Source organism: Dermochelys coriacea, chromosome 7 (assembly GCF_009764565.3).
Source record: "Dermochelys coriacea isolate rDerCor1 chromosome 7, rDerCor1.pri.v4, whole genome shotgun sequence".
NCBI lineage: Eukaryota > Metazoa > Chordata > Testudines > Dermochelyidae > Dermochelys > Dermochelys coriacea.
This window is the reverse complement of record NC_050074.1, coordinates 81,239,069-81,259,238: the sequence shown is the minus strand read 5'-3', so window position 1 is coordinate 81,259,238 and position 20,170 is coordinate 81,239,069. Positions and strand designations below refer to the sequence as shown.

The window sequence follows — 20,170 nt, the reverse complement described above, 5'->3', positions numbered from 1 at the left end:
GTTTTATTATCCAAACTTAAACAGTTCCTCAGCTCTTGTTTTACATCTCAGGCTTTTGCTGCCTCCCCTCCCAGAACAATCTGAAGGTCCTGCTTTTTTTGTGTTCTGTGGGTTTGTCTCTCACTCAGTCTCTCTTTGACCCTTTATAGCTCCAGGTGCAGCCCCATCCCCTAAATTAGCCCAACTGGGAGCACTAGTTCTGGCACAGGGACACTGGACCTCCTTCAGTTATGGGGCCAGCCACCCTCTGACAGGTCCTTATTGACTTCAATTGATTTTCAGGCTGTCAGCAACTTGCTTCTTATTTTCACACTCATTCTTGTGCCTTTCACTTCACTCTTCTGCCCACAGTTTGAAGGAATCGAGGCTGGAAGCAGGGGCTTCAACTATTCTAAAAATCCCATTTCCCCCGTGCCCCGTTCCTCTTCCTTTCCCTCAATTTAATTTCTGCTTTCATCTAAGTTATTTTAAAAATAAGTAATAAAGTGCTGCAAAAGAAAGCTATAATAAATCAATCTTTGTTGAAATTTAAGTCCTGTTTCCTTTAGCAAATATAGTGCAGAATGGAATAATTTGGTTCTACATTACTTGTCAATTTTAGTGTGCTTTAAAAACTGTTCTTTTGCTGGCAGGATTTGAAATCTAGCAATCAACGAGATGAAATTGCAGCAGCACGTGCTTCTCTGAAGGAAAATTCGTCTCTTCTACATTCAATTTGTTCAGCTTGTTTGGAACATTCAGATGTTGCATCCCTTATAGCCAGCAAGGACTCAATTTGTGATGAAATACAGAGTGCTCTCAATGTCATTTCTAATGCTTCTCAAGGAATTAGAAATCAAAAGGTTCATCCTACGCCTCATTCAGCTATGCTAGGAAGTGCACTTGATGAGCTTGAGGTAGGTAAATATGTAAACATGTACCAATGCAATGTACACATTTATTTTAAATGAAGGTAGTGCTTGCTAAAGTGACACTGAAAGCTTTAGAAACTGAAGTTCAGTTTATTCAGTGTGGCCAGTATTAATACAAGCTTTCCCATAAGGTGCATCAGTCCTGACCTTGGTGGGACCTCTTTCTGCAGATGAGGTGGTGGTTAGGTCTCCAAGCCTGTTCAGTTTTTGGAGTCTCTAATATTGCCAAAAAGGGTGCTAATTAGTTCTTATTGAGTTGCTGATGGAAGGGGTGCACACATAGGACATAAACTGGAATAAGCCTGTCAGGATTCCCTCCACACTCTGAACTCTGGGGTACAGATGTGGGGACCCGCATGAAAGACCCCCTAAGCTTATTTCTACCAGCTTACGTTAAAAAATTCCCCAAGGCACAAATCCTTTCCTTGTCCTTGGACAATATTGCTGCCACCACCCAAGTGAGTTAGAGAAAGATTCAGGAAAAGGACCACTTGGAGTTCCTATTTCCCCAAAATATCTCCCCAAGTCCCTTCACCACCTTTCCTGGGGAGGCTTGAGAATAATATACCAACCAATAGGTTAACAAGGTGAGCACAGACCAGACCCTTGGGTTTTTGGACACTAAAAACTAATCAGGTTCTTAAAAGAAGAACTTTATTATAAAAAAAAATTAAAAGAAGCACTTCTGTAAAATCAGGATGAAAGGTAATTTTACAGGGTAATAAAAAGATTTAAAACACAGAGGATCCCCCTCTAGACTCAACTTCAAAGTTACAAAAACATGAATAAACCTCCCTCTTGGCATAGGGAAAATTCACAAGCTAAAACAAAAGATAATCAAATGCATTTCCTTGCTATTACTTACAATTTCTGTAATTTTATATGTATTATTTCAGTAGGAGATGGATTACCTGCTTGGTCTCTCTCTGTCTCCAGAGAGAGAACAAACAAAACCTCCCCCCCCCCAGATTTGAAAGTATCTTCTTTCCCCATTGGTCCTTCTGGTCAGGGGCCAACTAGGTTAATTGATCTGATTAACCCCTTACAGGTAAGTGATTCTGTACCTCTGGCCAAGAGGGATTTTATATTACTACATACATAAAGGTTGTTACCTTTCCCTTTATATTTATGACAAAGCCCATTATATAAATGCCACTAACCATTTATCAGGTGAAAACAATTTTGGTGATCACTGGCCTGGGCTGGATTTCAATTGGTGTGTTCGAATAAAAGATTCTGCCCTACTGCCCTAATGCCATCATATATGAGTCACATAATTGAAGTTTAGAATTTGAATTATGCTCTTTTTCTGTCATTTTCATTTAATGAATAGAGACAAAGTGGTTAAATTAATATCTTTTATTGGACCAACTTCTGTTGGTGAAAGAGACATGCTTTTGAGATACACAGAGCTCTTCTTCAGATCATCCTGGGACCAACACAGCTACAACGACACTGCAAACTGTTTAATGAACAGACATAATGTGACTCATATGATTAGACAAAAAATGTGTTTCTGGTTTCAGCAGTTAAGAATATGTTTGAGGAAAGTCACATCTTTCTCTTCTCCCAAACAAGTCTTAATCATCTGAGTGAGGTTTTCCCTTTGCATGTCTGGCTCTGACCTGATCTATTTGACGCCTTAGGTGACCAGAGTTCTAGTTCCAGCTCTGCCACTGGTCTGCTGCTTGACATTGGACAAGTCACTTCTCCTCTTTGTGCCTCAGTATACCCAAATTGGGCATGATGACACTGACCTCCTTTGTAAAGTGCTTTGAGATCTACTGATGAAAATGCTATATAAGAGCTAGTTATAATAGTAATAATGTTGTTAGTATTCCTTCTGGTGCTTGAATTTACTCTCTGCACATACTTTCCCTCTAGTAAAGAGTCGCTGGTTCTGCATTATGGGCCTGATCCTGCAAGGTGCCCTCAATTCCCATAATGTTAACAGGAGTGCTCCACCTTGCACAGTTTGGCTCTAACTCTGCTGCCAGAATGATAAGAACACTGTTCTGTGTTATTTTGTTATCAGGAGATAGGGATGACTGCTGAATGGGTGACAGACCCTTCTTGTCTCACACTGAAGTATCCCAGCACCACTGTACGTCTGAGTTCTGCTGGTCTGGTGAGCACACATTAGAGAGATGCTGCATAATATAAGAGAGTGGTTTTAACAGTAGGGGCAACAGAATGATCTGACTAATGATGTCCCTGGGTGCCATTAAACTATGCAGTATGTCTTGGAAGTAATTGCTCTCCCTTTAGCCTTTTCTATACTGGGGAAATTTAAAAAAATATTCCCACCAGTATTACTATTAAGCTACATCTATACTATGAGCTAGTGATGTGATTCCCCTGCTCGTATACACATACTTGGGGGAGTTCTCATTGAGCTAATGAGCAATGGAATCATGCCCCTAGCTCATCATGTAGATGTAACCTTAGGTGAGCTGCTAATACTAGTGAAAGTCCTAATGTAGATGAGGCTTATTTGGCTGGACCATGCTAAACTAATCTGTTCTTCAGCAGGTATAACTTATTTAGTCCTAAAAATACTGGAAATTACCCATTGTTTGCCTACACTGGGCTCTCATTGTTGCTAACACTGATTCAGGAAAACCAGTGTTATATCGTTGATGGTAATGTTTTTCCCCCCTAAAATTCTCTAGTGAAGACAGGCTATACATGCAAATATGAGAGAAATCTGTTGAAGTCCATGGATGCCCCTACTAGTATAGAAATTTACTAACCATTAACAGAAACGTCAAATACACCTTCACTGAATTTTTAATTATGTTTTAGCACATTAACTAATAGATAGAAATTTGCAAGAGGGATGATTTTTTTGACCTCACACAATCTATATTGACTATGTGAAATCTATATCATTTTTGTATTTTTAAGTTTTACTGTTACTACATTTGTTGCTTTTTAAAACATAGAGAGCAATGGTAATTACTACAAGATCAGAAATCCTCCTTTTTATTGAATTTATTTTTAGTTAGAAATATTAGAACATAGAAGCTCAAACTACTGTTAAATATATTTTTTTCATTTACTTGTATATTTTTTACTGACCACAAATGGGAGCTGAGGCTGTATGAGCTAGATAAAGCAAAATGTATTAAGAATTTACCATTTTTAATTATTTTACAAATTTTACGGTTGAGTATGGCAAGGACCCAAAGTAGCCTTTGCTCTGTCTTGCTCTTGCAAATACAGTGCTGTGAAATAAATTGATGTAGTAAATAATCCGTTGGAAGCAAATTTCATTAAATCTTTATCATGTGGAAAGGTATCAAGGAGTTTACTCAACAAGTACTATCCAGGAGTTTTGCAATATCTTTTACCCTTACATGCAACTGGCAGTCTGAAAGTAAACAGAGATTTAGTTGAGCAAAACACAGGTAGAATTGGAACATTTTACCTCCTAAATCCTTGTGTATCAAGAATTCCACAATAAACTCCATAGAACTCCTATGACATTCATAATTAAACATAGACTAGTAATGTTTGGTTCTTAATAATTACTAGGGCAGTCAAGTGATTTAAAAAAATTGATAACATCGATCAAAAATTAATTGTGATTAATCACCTGATTAATTATACTGTTAAAAACAATAGAATAATATTTATTTTAAATATTTTTGGATGTTTACTACATTTTCAAATATATTTATTTCAATTACAACACAGAATACAAAATGTACAGTGCTCACTTTAAATTTATTTTGATTATAAATATTTGCACTGTAAAAAAAAATGAAAAAGTTTTTATCAATTCAACTCATACAAGTACTGTAGTGCAATCTCTTTATCATGAAAATTGAACTTCCAAATGTAGAATTATGTACAAAAAGCCCTGAATTTAAAAATAAAACAATGTAAAATTTTAGAGCCTGCAAGTCCACTCAGTCCTACATCTTGGTCAGCCAATCACTCAGACAAACAAGGTTGGGTACAATTTGCAGGAGATAATGCTGCCTATTTCTTGTTTATAATGTTACCTGAAAGTGAGAAAAGATGTTCGCATGGCACTGTTGTGGCTGGCATTGCAAGATATTTGCATAGATTCATAGATACTAAGGTCAGAAGGGACCATTCTGATCATCTAGTCCGACCTCCTGCACAATGCAGAATCTCACCCACCCACTTCTATGAAAAACCTCACCTATGTCTGAGCTATTGAAGTCCTCAAATCGTGGTTTAAAGACTTCAAGGAGCAGAGAATCCTCCCTCAAGTGACCCGTGCCCCATGCTACAGAGGAAGGCGAAAAACCTCCAGGGCCTCTTCCAATCTGCCCTAGAGGAAAATTCCTTCCCGACCCCAAATATGGCGGTCAGCTAAACCCTGAGCATATGGGCAAGATTCACCAGTCAGATACTACAGAAAATTCTTTCCTGGGTAACTCAGATCCCATCCATCTAATATCCCATCTCAGGGGATTAGGCCTATTTACCCTGAATATTTAAAGATCAATTAATTACCAAAATCACATTATCCTATCATACCATCTCCTCCATAAACTTCTCGAGTAGAATCTTAAAGCCAGATAGATCTTTTGCCCCCACTGCTTCCCTTGGAAGGCTATTCCAAAACTTCACTCCTCTGATGGTTAGAAACCTTTGTCTAATTTCAAGTCTAAACTTCCTGGTGACCAGTTTATACCCATTTGTTTTTATGTCCACATTGGTGCTGAGCTTAAATAATTCCTCTCCCTCTCCTGCATTTATCCCTCTGATATATTTATAGAGAGCAATCATATCTCCCCTCAACCTTCTTTTAGTTAGGCTAAATAAGCCAAGCTCCTTAAGTCTCCTTTCATAAGACAAGTTTTCCATTCCTTGGATCATTCAAGTAGCCTTTCTCTGTACCTGCTCCAGTTTGAATTCATCCTTTTTAAATATGGGAGACCAGAACTGCACACAGTATTCCAGGTGAGGTCTCACTAGTGCCTTGTATAATGGTAATAAAACCTCTTTATCCCTACTGGAAATACCTCTCCTGATGCATCCCAAAACTGCATTAGCTTTTTTTCACAGCCATATCACATTGGCAGCTCATAGTCATCCTATAATCAACCAGTACTCCAAGGTCCTTCTCCTCTTCCGTTACTTATAATTTATGTGTCCCCAGCTTATAACTAAACTTCTTGTTATTAATCCCTAAATGCATAACCTTATACTTCTCGCTATTTAATTTCATCCTATTACTATTACTCCAGTTTACAAGGTCATCCAGATCCTCCTGTATAATATCCCAATCCTTTTCTGAATTGGCAATACCTCCCAGCTTTGTATCATCTGCAAACTTTATGAGCACACTCCCACTTTTTGTGCCGAGGTCAGTAATAAAAAGATTAAATAAGATTGGTTCCAAAACTGATCCCTGAGGAACTCCACTGGTAACCTCCCTCCAGCCTGACAGTTCATCTTTCAGTAGGACCCATTGTAGTCTCCCCTTTAACCAATTCCTTATCCACCTTTTGATGTTCATATTGATCCCCATCTTTTCCAATTTAACTAATAATTCCCCATGTGGCACGGTATCAAACGCCTTACTGAAATTTAGGTAAATTAGATCCACTGCGTTTCCTTTATCTAAAAAATCTGTTACTTTCTCAAAGAAGGAGATCAGGTTGGTTTGGCATGATCTACCTTTTGTAAAACCATGTTGTATTTTGTCCCATTTACCATTGACTTCAATGTCCTTAACTAATTTCTCCTTCAAAATTTTTTCCAGGACCTTGCATACTACAGATGTCAAACTAACTGGCCTGTAGTTACCTGGATCATTTTTTTCCCTTTCTTAAAAATAGGAACTATATTAGCATTTCTCCAATCATTCGGTACAACTCCTGAGTTTACAGATTCATTAAAAATTCTTGCTAATGGGCTTGCAATTTCAGGTGCCAATTCCTTTAATATTCTTGGATGAAGATTATCTGGGCCCCCCGATTTAGTCCCATTTAGTTGTTTGAGTTTCGCTTCTACCTCAGATATGGTAATATCTACCTCCATATCCTCATTCCCATTTGTCGTGCTACCATTATCCCTAAGATCCTCTTTAGCCTTATTAAAGACTGAGGCAAAGTATTTGTTTAGATATTGGGCCATGCCTAGATTATCTTTAACCTCCACTCCATCCTCAGTGTTTAGCAGCCCCACTTCTTCTTTCTTAGTTTTCTTCTTATTTATATGGCTATAGAACCTTTTACTATTGGTTTTAATTCCGTTTGCAAGGTCCAACTCTACTCGACTTTTAGCCTATCTCATTTTATCCCTATATGTTCTGACCTCAATAAGGTAGCTTTTCTTGCTGATCCCTCCCATCTTCCACTCCCTGTATGCTTTCTGCTTCTTCTTAATCACCTGTCTAAAATGCTTGCTCACCCAGTTTGGTCTACAACTCCTGCCTATGAATTTTTTCCCCTTTCTTGGGATACAGGCTTCCGATACTTCTGCAGCTTTGTTTTAAAGTAATCCCAGGCCTCCTCTACCTTTAGATCCATAAATTCTTCAGTCCAATCCACTTCCCTAACTAATTTCCTTAATTTTTGAAAGTCAGCCCTTTTGAAATCAAAAACCCTAGTTGCAGATTTATTTTTGTTAATCCTTCCATTCAGTTTGAACTGAATTAGCTCATGATCACTTAAACCAGGATTATCCCCTACAACCATTTTTTCTATGAGGTCCTCACTACTCACCAAAACCAAATCTAAAATGGCATTCCCTCTAATCGGTTCAGCAACTACTTGATGAAGAAATCCATCAGCTATCGCATCTAGGAAAATCTGAGCCCTATTATTATTACTAGCACTGGTCCTCCAGTCTATATCTGGGAAGTTAAAATCTCCCATGATCACGCAGTTTCCATTAGTATTTACTATATTAAAAACATTAAAAAGGGCTCTATCCATATCCAAATTAGATCCCGGAGGTCTATAGCACACCCCAAGCACTATTGTAGGAGAGGCTCTACTAGTTATCTTCCCCAGTGTAATTTTTGCCCAGACGGACTCTGTTTTATCCATTGCATCGCTTCTTATTTCTTTACATTCTACCTCCTCATTGATATACAATGCTACTCCACCACCTTTACCTTTATTTCTGTCTTTCCTAAACAGCACATACCCTTCAATACCTGTAGTCCAATCATGACTACTATTTTCCACCATGTTTCTGTTATCTCTATAATATCTGGTTTCACTTCCTGCACCAGTAGCTCTAGTTCCTCCATTTTGTTACCTTGGCTCCTCGCATTGGTGTACAAACATCTTAATTTTTGCTGTTTGGCCTCGCTCACATTTTGTACCCTATTAGGCACAGTCATTCTACAGCCAGTATAACCTATTAGACTGGTATCCACACTGCCCTCGCTCCTTATATACATTCTCCTACCCACTAAAAATTCATATGACCCTTCATGCTTCAACCACCATTCCAGAGGACATGCGTCCACGCTGATGACAGGTTCTGCTCGATAATGATCCAAAGCAGTGCGGACCAACACATGTTCATTTTCATTATCTGAGTCAGATGCTACCAGGTGATGGTTGTTTTTCTTTTTTGGTGGTTCAGGTTCTGTAGGTTCCGCATCAGAGTGTTGCTCTTTTAAGACTTCTGAAAGCATGCACCACACCTCGTCCCTCTTAGATTTTCGACCACACTTCAGAGTCTTAAACCTTGGGTTAAGTGCTATAGCTATTTTTAGAAATCTCATATTGGTACCTTCTTTGCGTTTTATCAAATCTGCTGTGAAAGTGTTCTTAAAACGAACATGTGCTGGGTCATCATCTGAGACTGCTATAGCATGAAGTATATGCAGGTAAAACAGAAAAGGAGACATACAGTTCCTCCCCCCCCCACCACAAGGAGTTCAGTCACAAATTTAATTGACACATTTTTTTAATGAGCATCATCAGTATGGAAGCATGTCCTCTGGAATTGTGGCTGAAGCATGAAGGGGCATACAAATGTTTAGCATATCTGGCATGTAAATACTTTGCAAAACTGGATACAAGAGTGCCATGCGAACACCTATTCTCACTTTCAGGTGACATTGTAAGTAAGAAGCAGTATCTCCTGTCAATGTAAACAATCTTGTTTGTCTTAGCGATTGGCAGAATAAGAAGTAGGACTGAGTGGACTTGTAGGCTTTAAAGTTTTAAATTGTTTTGTTTTTGAGTGCAGTTATGTAACCAAAAAAAATCTGCATTTGTAAGTTACACTTTCACGATGAAGAGATTGCACTTCAGTACTTGTATGAGGTGAACTGAAAAATATTTCTTTTGTTTATCATTTTTACAGTGCATATATTTGTAATAAAAATAATATAAAGTAAGCACTGTACATTTTGTATTCTGTGTTGTAATTGAAATCAATATTGAAAATGTGGAAGAACATCCAAAAATATTTAATTAATTTCAATTGGTATTCTATTGCTGTAAGTGCAATTAATCACAATTAATTTTTCTGAATTAATCGTGAGAGATAATTGCGATTAATTGACAGTCCTAATAATTACATGTTGAAAACTGTATTAAAAGAACATGCAGGGCCAGATTCTTCGATGCGTTCTCAGGGCCTTTGCATCACCAGAGCGTAGGGGAGTTCACAGCTGTTGCAGAGCCACTATGTCTGTTTCCTGAGCCAGACTTGTCATCCCCCACTTCTCCTCAGCATGTAGGGTGTGGCCAGAGTGCAATGCAACTGGCATGGAGTCCCTTAGAGACCACACCCAGGTGGCAAAAATTAGAGAAGCCCAAAGATGGCTTGAATGTACACCAGGGCTCAGGATGGCACACATCTGCTCAGAACCTCAGGATGCTGTAGCCAGCTTTCACATTGCACCAGTCTTTCTTTTGCATGGAGCAGAAGCTCAATGAAGCAGAGAATTTGGGCCTAACCATTCAATTTAAATACTCATTTTCTTTTGAAACTTGTTTTGCTTACTGCTCACTGCATTAATTCAGTAGCAGAAAAAGACATTCAGGCAAGACACATTAGCAAATCTGTACTGTAGCTGCTCAATCTGTCTACTTTTGTAGGTTCTGGTTCATTTGTGTTGACTCTTCTACCTGCCACTACCTCTGAATTGATCAAGGAAAAAACAGTCCATTATGTATCCTTTGTCTTACACCTGACTGGGAATATTTCCTGTTCTTTTGAGCCCCTCTATGCTGTTGAAGAGAGCATACATATCTGATTAAATTATTGGAAGAATTAAAACCACAACCAGAATCCCTTTGAGTGTGTCACTTCTTTTGTTTGTTATTGCCCAGTATTTAAATTCTTGATTTATAAGTGAATGTTGTAGCCATTCATTCATGTATGATACGGATCATCAGATCATTTAGATATCGTTACATAACCGGAATTTAAGAGGTCTTCTATGAGAAGGAATCCCTTCTGTTTCCCCATACTTTCAAGTTGTTTCTCTGTGAGCATTTGGCACTATTGGTTTACTCTGTGAGCACGTTGCCAGGCAATGGCAGCAGTAGCAATGTTTTCTCTGTGTCAAGCCATCACAGGTCTGAAGCCCATTTAGGAGTCATGATGTTGTAGGAGCTGAGATATTGCAGTTGGCAGGCAAACACCTGGAACCAATATCTGCACACCACTCTATGGGGTGGTACCGCTCTGGAGCTGTTTAGTTTCAATGATTGACTTTAATCACCTCTAAGCATGTTTAATTCCTGTGGGAGCTGTGATAACCCCTCCTGCATGGAGTAGAACACAATCATACATAATCATTCACAAGCATAATACAATATAATCCCTAAATACGTTGTGTGCGATTGTATTATCTGTCACAGTGGGTACCCAACATTCCCTAAAGACAATAGGAGATGTGGGTGCTTATTACTCCTGAAAATCGGGTCACATTTATTTAAGTGCCTTGTTTTAGGCACTGAAGTTTGAAAAATATTTACAACATTACTTATTATAATTAAGAAAATGATCAAATAGCATAGAAGTAGTATTTTCAGAAGTGCCATGTCATAAACTCTTTATGCAAAGAATTAACTAGACCTCCCTTGACTATATCACACTACCTTTTTTCATAAATACAAAAATACTTCTCCAGTTTAAACATCTTTACTTGCTTGAGGCCTATGTGGAATTGTACATTTACATGCACAAACAATATAAGGAAACTGCAGCACTCAACGAGATTAGTTTCTATTTTTGACTTTTTGTCATCTTTTGGCTATGGTGGTGCTGACTGTTATCCATGCTTAGAAGAGCTATAGAAGATTTGCACTTAGCTGAATAAACGCTTGAATGCTTAGGATAATCTACAGCTTCTTTGTTTTGACCACATTTCTGGATTCTGTATTTAAAGGTTAATTTTATACAGTACCTCTTTACAGCTCTTTTGGTAAGCAGTAACTTTTATCAAAAGTTAATTTAGACTTATTAACTTTCAGGGAAATATGTTTTTGTAAATTTAGAGATTGATATATTAAGTAGACCAATATGCCATAGTCTCTCTGAACTGTTATTTCGGTGTTTACTGCACCCAGCTGTATTACTTTAAAATTACTATATCAAGTTATAGTGATAATACAGTATTTAACTCTCAATAGAGACAAAGAGAAAAAGTACAGAAACAAAAGAAGAGAACATGAAAAAAGATTTAGATATTCCTCACCAGCAAGTGCTTTCGCCTGCATCCTTCTCCAAATGTATCATAATCTAGTGAACTGACATATGCTAGTTTTGCAGATAGATCATCATCAACAATTGATTGTGGCTGTATTTATGAGCCAGCACCTCTACATTGGTGGGGATCACAGCAGTTTCATTTCACAGAAAGAAAGTAACAGACTGAAAACTCAGACCAGAACTAGTAAATTATTACCAATTACTCTTATTGACAAGAATAACTCCATCTGACTGGCAAATTGTTAATAGGATTGTGAAGTTTTCTCATAAAAAATAGTACTAGCTAATGTGGGGCAGTCTCCTCTGGCTTCTGAAAAGTAATCATCCCCGCCCCACGTATCCACATATCATATACACTTTTTTACCTATTGTGACAAAATTCCTCCTCTGCCTTGGTGGGTCCTGCGCTTATTGGCAGATTTTCTTGACTCAGAAGTTAACGGCAGCCCGCAGTTTGGCCACTTTTGTGGCTCAAATCTGCCGTTCACTCAGTTAGCCTCATCACTGGCCAGCATGGGGAAAGGAAGAAGAACAATCCCCGCAGTCTCTGCTGATCCACCTAGTGGATTGGGGAACAGGACAGAGACCTTCCCCTCTGTGGAACCCACAGTCCAGGTCAACTCCTCTGGTATCAAGTAGGGAGTTGGGTGATGGAGGGATGGGGGAACCCAGGCCTGCCTTCTACTCTGGGTTCCAGCCCAGGGCCCTGTGAATTACAGCTGTCTACAGTGGCTCCTGTAACACCTATGTGACAGCTACAACTCCCTGGGCTACTTTACCAGGGCCTCCTCCCAACATTTACTTTATTCTTACCACAGGACCTTCCTCCTGATGTCTGATAATGCTTGTACTTCTCAGTCTTCCACTAGTACGTCTTCTCACTCTCAGCTTCTTGCTCCCAGCTCCTCGCACGCACCACAAACTGAAGTGAGCTCCTTTTTAAAACCCAGGTGCCCTGATTAGCCTGCCTTAATTGATTCTAGCAGCTTCTCGATTGGCTGCAGGTGTCTAATCAGCCTGTATCCCTTAATTGTTTCCAGAAAGTTCCTGATTGTTCTGGAACCTTACCTGTTACCTTACCCAGGGAAAAGGGACCTACTTAACCTGTGGCTAATATATCTGCCTTCTATCACTCTCCTGTAGCCATCTGGCCTGACCCTGTCACACCATGTACATGAACATACAGCTTTTGCTAGTTGCAATATTTACTATTTTCTATTTGACATGTGACATAATCAAACCCCCAGTTCATGATGGTTGGCAAGAAGTAGAAGGTTTATGAGTTTCCACTTGCTTAAAGTTCTTTAGTGTTTTCATGGCAAGTAAGGTAGCTATTTGTTTAGAGGACTTAATGATTTATTACAAAATTCAGAACAGTTCGACTGTTCAACATTTAGTTGGAGAGTTCTTGATTTAGTTCTGTTGCAAAATTTTCTAGACAATATTGGAGGCCGTGCCTGAAGTCTCTGGGTGAAATTCTGGCCCAATGAAGTCAATGGGAGTTTTTCCATTGATTTTAGTCGAGTCACAATTTCAGCCCCATGTGCCCATTCCATTGTAAAGGTATTGTGGGAAAGAGCAGGTGCGGTATTGGGAGACTGGGGCATCCACTGAGAATAGTCCAGGAGACTTGACACTATTGTGGAAAAGAAAAATAAAGTGCCAGTGCAATTATTCATATTAGAGAAAATCTAAAATAACAAAAAGGCAGATTAAGTTCACCCTCCAAAAAAGCAATACAATACGTAATACAAACAGAGCTTCACCCATCAAATAACTAGCTTAATAGTTTGCAGGCCAGAAGTCTTCCTATTTGCTTTCTGACAGGTTACAGAGTAGCAGCCGTGTTAGTCTGTATTCGCAAAAAGAAAAGGAGTACTTGTGGCACCTTAGAGACTAACAAATTTATTTGAGCATAAGCTTTCGTGAGCTACAGCTGTAGCTCACGAAAGCTTATGCTCAAATAAATTTGTTAGTCTCTAAGGTGCCACAAGTACTCCTTTTCTATTTGCTTTCTGTATCTGTATGGGAAGAGGGGAAAGTTTTGTTATTTAAACGCACCCATTGTCCCAGCCATGCAGTAAGAAAGACAAGACACAAGGGATATGGTTTAATTAGGCTGCAGCTTTATTAACTCAGCCAGGTAATACTAGGTAACAAATTGTACAGTGCAGGTCTAGGCATTCCTCAGTTGTTTCCACCTATTTGGGAAGGCTTCCTTCAGCCCTCCCCTTCCAGTTCCAGCCAGTTGCTGGGCTCCTACTGCCCTCCCCTTGTTTGAGGGATAAGGGGAGCTGGGATGGGGGAACTTATCTCCCTGACATAGGGAGCCACAATCATGCTTGCTTAGGGGTTGCAATTCTGGTTTATCAGGGAACCGAATCCACTGTGGAATGAGTAACTGCACTGGACACCTACCAAAAGAAGGTCCCAACAAGTAGTTTGGCTGACTTGAAGGAGCCACTAAACCTTTTCTTCCCACTTTCAAAGTCCCCTGCATTCAAGGTTGCTTACTCTCCCCCTTACTGTAGATCACTTCATCAATACTTTGCAGGCCAGAGATCTTCCTATTTGCTAGCTATACCTCCATGGGAAGGGAAAATAGCTTTGTTATTTAAAGGCACCAGACCTCTTTCTCACTTTCACTGTAGGTCACTGTGTTCCAGGGCTGATTCTTCCTGGAATCAGGAAGTCAGTCTTCCTGGCTTCTCTAATACTTAACTCACTTAGAAAATAAGAGAGGAGTGTTGGATTCCACAAATCTGCCAAACCCTTGTACAGGGGAGGTATAGGCTTCTCCTATTCTTACTTCCTAAGAGGGGCGAAAGCAGTGTTTCCCAACCTGGAAGGTTCCCAGACTAACGAAGGTAGGCTTCTCTGAATTATTCAAATGGTAGTGCAAATGTTGCCCTAGCAAAATGGTTACTTGCATTTCACAAATGAATGTTTCAGTATATATTAGTTGGAAATCAACTATTTGTTATAAGTGAATTACCTCTATATGTTAATAAATCAGTAAATACCTAAACATTATTTACTAATTGTATAATTTGCAAAACCCTTATTAGTCTGCTAGTTATCAAAGTATAAGTTTTTTCTTTTCTCTCTCATGCTGTTGTGGGCATTGCCTACATAAGCAATCAGAGTAAGGTAGGGCAGTGATTAAACATCTGTGATGCAGAAAAACACAAATCTCACTTCTGCTTTTTAAATTTTTCATTCACACGGTCTGTAGTGGTAACTGCTGAAAGGTTAGTTTCCCCTGCATTCTAGGGTCCCTCATGCCACTTCTTACCATATAAATTCAATTAGTTATAGTACATTTCCTCAATTTTCTCAAAAGTAGAATAATACTTAACTGTTGTCACTGCTTTAAATATAGCTGATTTTGGTGAATCATAGAATCGTAGGATTGGAAGGGACCTTGAGAGGTCTTCTAGTCCATTCTTCTGCACTCAAGGCAGGACTAAGCATTATCTAGACCATCCCTGACAGGTGTATGTCCAACCTGCTCTTAAAAATCTCCAATAATGGAGATTTCACAACCTCCCTAGGCAATTTATTCCAGTGCTTAACCACCCTGACAGTATGTTTTTCCTGATGTCCAACCTTAACCGCCCTTGCTGCAATTTAAGCCCATTGCTTCTTGTCCTATCCTCAGAGATTAAGGATAACAATTGTTCTTCCTCTTCCTTGTAACAACCTTTTATGTACTTGAAAATTGTTATCATGTCCACACTTAGTCTTCTCTTCTCCTGACTAAACAAACACATTCTTTTCAATCTTCCCTCATAGATCATGTTTTCTAGACTTTGAATAATTTTTATTGTTCTCCTCTGGACTTTCTTCAATTTGTCCACAACTTTCCTGAAATATGGTGCTCAGAACTGGACATGGTACTCCAGCTGAGGCCTAATCAGTGCAGAGTAGAGTGGAAGAATTACCTCTCGTGTCTTGCATATGACACTCCTGCTAATACATCCAAGAATTATGTTTCCTTTTTTTTGCCATAGTGTTACATTGTTGAGTCATATTTTGCTTGTTTTCATCCACTGTGATCTCCAGATCCCTTTCTGCAGTACTCCTTCCTAGACAGTCATTTCCCATTTTGTATGTATGCTCTTGTTCATGGTATAATTTCTTTCTAAAGCTGCAGGAATTTCCCTTCATAGAATAATGCTGACAACATTAATATTTTATGCATATTCCAAACTGTAAACCCCCACTACTACATTGGAGTTGGGAGAGCTTGGCACAAGAGCAAGCAGCAAATTGTTAAGAGCCATGGGAGAAAATGTAGAGAGTAGCTCAGAGGTACTGGGCATTCTCATGGATGTGTCAAGCCTCTGCATGTTCCCCAAGATGCATGTTCTTGTGAAATTTTTTTGTAGGACTCTGTACTTTTTCATAGTTGAAATTTTTGCAACAAAAGCTGGGATTTAAAGAGGTTATTTTCAAGATCAGAATCCTCATGGGTTTTAGCATTCCACTTTGCTGTCTTGGTCTACTGCTAATGTGGTGTGCTGCATTCCCACTTTGGATTGCAGCAAAGATGCTGACTGGCAATTCGGACTGTGTGCTAGAGTGGTCTGGGGCTTTTGTGAAGTTAGGGGAAGTTTTTTTCCTCTTTAAGAAGTTTCTGTAGGTTATAAAACTCTTGTGTTCATGCAGGTATGACTGAGTGAGTAAATGGATACAAATGTAGTATGAGAGATTCTCATCTTTGTTCTCCTCCCCCACCTTTGTCTGGTTATGTTGCAGCATTTTCCTGATCTAGTTCCTTTTCACTTTCTTTGGGAATTAAATGAGTTCCAGAGGCCCGGAGTACTGATACCTGGTCATTAGTTGAGATTGCCATGACAATTAGATGGGATAAGTAGAAACTAATTGTCTTGATTTAACTCTGAAAAACCAGGTGAGGCTTGGTGAGGAAAGTAGAGTCTGGTCCAATCAGGACAGGGGAAAGGCCATATAAAAACAGCTTTCTTGAGTTTGTTAAATCAGGTGGTTCTGAAAGAGTGGGAGCCTTATGTACTAGTAAGGCTGAAGTCCGTGAATTAGAGCTGTTAATTTATCAACTCAAACCAAGATGGTCAGACTGTGAAGTTGAGAACAGTGTGCTAGAATTGTTATGCAGACAATTTAAATGCGGAAAGCTACAGGCATACTCGATGTGGATGCTAGATGAATTAAACCTCATGTGCTGAGACTGGATCAGGGAAGATACTGAAACTCTTGGTGTGAAACCTGATTTTTTTAAGGCTTTGGGAATATGCTTTCCTAGTTCAGGGAAGGATGAATACATTTTTAAAAAATTTAGCCCTCAAGAAAGAAAGCACCTTAAGTTCTATTTTCTCTTTTAATTAGGAAATAATTAAGGGCTGCAGTGAGGATTAAAATATAAGAAGAAAATTAGCTCATTAGGAGTATTTTTGGCCATTGGATACACAACACTGGTTTTCCCCTCATCATTAGAATATTGCATCTTACTCCTTACCACATGTGTACACACGTTCCTGACCATATTATGTATGTATGTTTTAACAGAAGGACACTGATTTTAAAAACCAACTAAAGTTACATAGTTGGCACTTTCCAAGTTAACTGAATAGCCTCTATAGGATGCATATAAAACCTACTGAAATCATACCATTCATCATTGTATCTTGTCACCTACTGAAACAAATTGTTAAACCTAACTTCAGATGTTGTAACTTTCTAGGCTCTATTCTCAGAAACTATACAATAGCAGTAACCACTTTTTTGACAGTTTTGAATATGTGGTCTTCACTTTGACTGTTGCAAATATTGATAGTCTAATATTGATAGTCTTTCCAAAAATTAAAATCAACATTCAGAATTTCCATCTCTGTGTGTGTATCTGTGTTTGGGGGATAATGGTTCTCTGAAATTTTTGAAGCTTCTGTGATGATATCATGAGAGGGAGAGGTGAGGAAAAGAGCTCCTCTGTTGCTCAAATATACTAGAGTGCCAGTTAGCTTTGATCTGCCTCTGTGTACACACCCTACTCTGGTCCTGATCTGTGCAACCTAGCACCCTTGAAATGAACAGGACACCAATGAGGATTTGAGGACTTGGGGTGATGTGCTCTCATTTCCAGGTGGAGAGCAGAACATAAACTATATACCAAGGCTCTGAAAAGTGCAGCCTGTAGGACTTGCAGAAAGCACTACCTATTTTATACAAGTTATTTTATGTATTGAGGTTATGGAGGGGTCATGCTCAGTAAATTTCATATCTGCTAATGAATAGTAAGGATAAAGCTGAATTGGCACAAGTCCATAAAAGTTCTTGAGCAACTTGAGAATACTAGAGCATGATAGTTGAGCTTGAGCTTTAGTGCTTTAAGCATATTTGGAATATTACACGATTTCTGTGCTGTAGGAAATGTCAGTTTCATGCTCACTTTAGTGCTGTGAGAAGAGGAAGACCTAGACTGGTCAGAGTAGCAGCCGTGTTAGTCTGTATTCGCAAAAAGAAAAGGAGTACTTGTGGCACCTTAGAGACTAACAAATTTATTAGAGCATAAGCTTTCGTGAGCTACAGCTCACTTCATCGGATGCATTTGGTGGAAAAAACAGAGGAGAGATTTATATACACACACACAGAGAACATGAAACAATGGGTTTATCATACACACTGTAAGGAGAGTGATCACTTAAGATAAGCCATCACCAGCAGCGGGGGGGGGGGGGAAAGGAGGAAAACCTTTCATGGTGACAAGCAAGGTAGGCTAATTCCAGCAGTTAACAAGAATATCAGAGGAACAGTGGGGGGTGGGGTGGGAGGGAGAAATACCATGGGGAAATAGTTTTACTTTGTGTAATGACTCATCCATTCCCAGTCTCTATTCAAGCCTAAGTTAATTGTATCCAGTTTGCAAATTAATTCCAATTCAGCAGTCTCTCGTTGGAGTCTGTTTTTGAAGCTTTTTTGTTGAAGTATAGCCACTCTTAGGTCTGTGATCGAGTGACCAGAGAGATTGAAGTGTTCTCCAACTGGTTTTTGAATGTTATAATTCTTGACGTCTGATTTGTGTCCATTCATTCTTTTACGTAGAGACTGTCCAGTTTGGCCAATGTACATGGCAGAGGGGCATTGCTGGCACATGATGGCATATATCACATTGGTAGATGCGCAGGTGAAGGAGCCTCTGATAGTGTGGCTGATGTGATTAGGCCCTATGATGGTATCCCCTGAATAGATATGTGGACAGAGTTGGCAACGGGCTTTGTTGCAAGGATAGGTTCCTGGGTTAGTGGTTCTGTTGTGTGGTGTGTGGTTGCTGGTGAGTATTTGCTTCAGATTGGGGGGCTGTCTGTAAGCAAGGACTGGTCTGTCTCCCAAGATCTGTGAGAGTGATGGATCGTCCTTCAGGATAGGTTGTAGATCCTTGATGATGCGTTGGAGAGGTTTTAGTTGGGGGCTGAAGGTGATGGCTAGTGGCGTTCTGTTGTTTTCTTTGTTGGGCCTGTCCTGTAGTAGGTGACTTCTGGGTACTCTTCTGGCTCTGTCAATCTGTTTCTTCACTTCAGCAGGTGGGTATTGTAGTTGTAGGAATGCATGATAGAGATCTTGTAGGTGTTTGTCTCTGTCTGAGGGGTTGGAGCAAATGCGGTTATATCGTAGCGCTTGGCTGTAGACAATGGATCGAGTGGTATGATCTGGATGAAAGCTAGAGGCATGTAGGTAGGAATAGCGGTCAGTAGGTTTCCGATATAGGGTGGTGTTTATGTGACCATCGCTTATTAGCACCGTAGTGTCCAGGAAGTGGATCTCTTGTGTGGACTGGTCCAGGCTGAGGTTGATGGTGGGATGGAAATTGTTGAAATCATGGTGGAATTCCTCAAGAGCTTCTTTTCCATGGGTCCAGATGATGAGGATGTCATCAATGTAGCGCAAATAGAGTAGGGGCATTAGGGGACGAGAGCTGAGGAAGCGTTGTTCTAAGTCAGCCATAAAAATGTTGGCATAGTGTGGGGCCATGCGGGTACCCATCACAGTGCCGCTGATTTGAAGGTATACATTGTCACCAAATGTGAAATAGTTATGGGTGAGGACAAAGTCACAAAGTTCAGCCACCAGGTTAGCCGTGACAGTATCGGGGATACTGTTCCTGACGGTTTGTAGTCCATCTTTGTGTGGAATGTTGGTGTAGAGGGCTTCTACATCCATAGTGGCTAGGATGGTGTTTTTAGGAAGATCACCAATGGACTGTAGTTTCCTCAGGAAGTCAGTGGTATCTCGAAGATAGCTGGGAGTGCTGGTAACGAAGGGCCTGAGGAGGGAGTCTACATAGCCAGACAATCCTGCTGTCAGGGTGCCAATGCCTGAGATGATGGGGCGTCCAGGATTTCCAGGTTTATGGATCTTGGGTAGCAGATAGAATACCCCAGATCGGGGCTCCAAGGGTTTGTCTGTGCGGATTTGTTCTTGTGCTTTTTCAGGGAGTTTCTTGAGCAAATGCTGTAGTTTCTTTTGGTAACTCTCAGTGGGATCAGAGGGCAATGGCTTGTAGAAAGTGGTGTTGGAGAGCTGCCTAGTAGCCTCTTGTTCATACTCCG

At 39.7% G+C, this 20,170-nt stretch overlaps 1 protein-coding gene across 4 annotated transcripts in view; it reads left to right on the top strand.

Annotated features, from left to right (window-relative positions):
* The window catches only part of CTNNA3 (catenin alpha 3), an 889,777-nt gene that overhangs the window by 195,121 nt on the left and 674,486 nt on the right, over positions 1-20,170 (top strand). For all 4 annotated transcript variants that reach the window (XM_043518063.1, XM_038411313.2, XM_043518062.1 and 1 more), the window contains exon 6: positions 633-896. In XM_043518063.1, the coding sequence (XP_043373998.1) occupies positions 633-896 (264 nt within the window). The remainder of the gene's footprint in view (positions 1-632; positions 897-20,170) is intronic.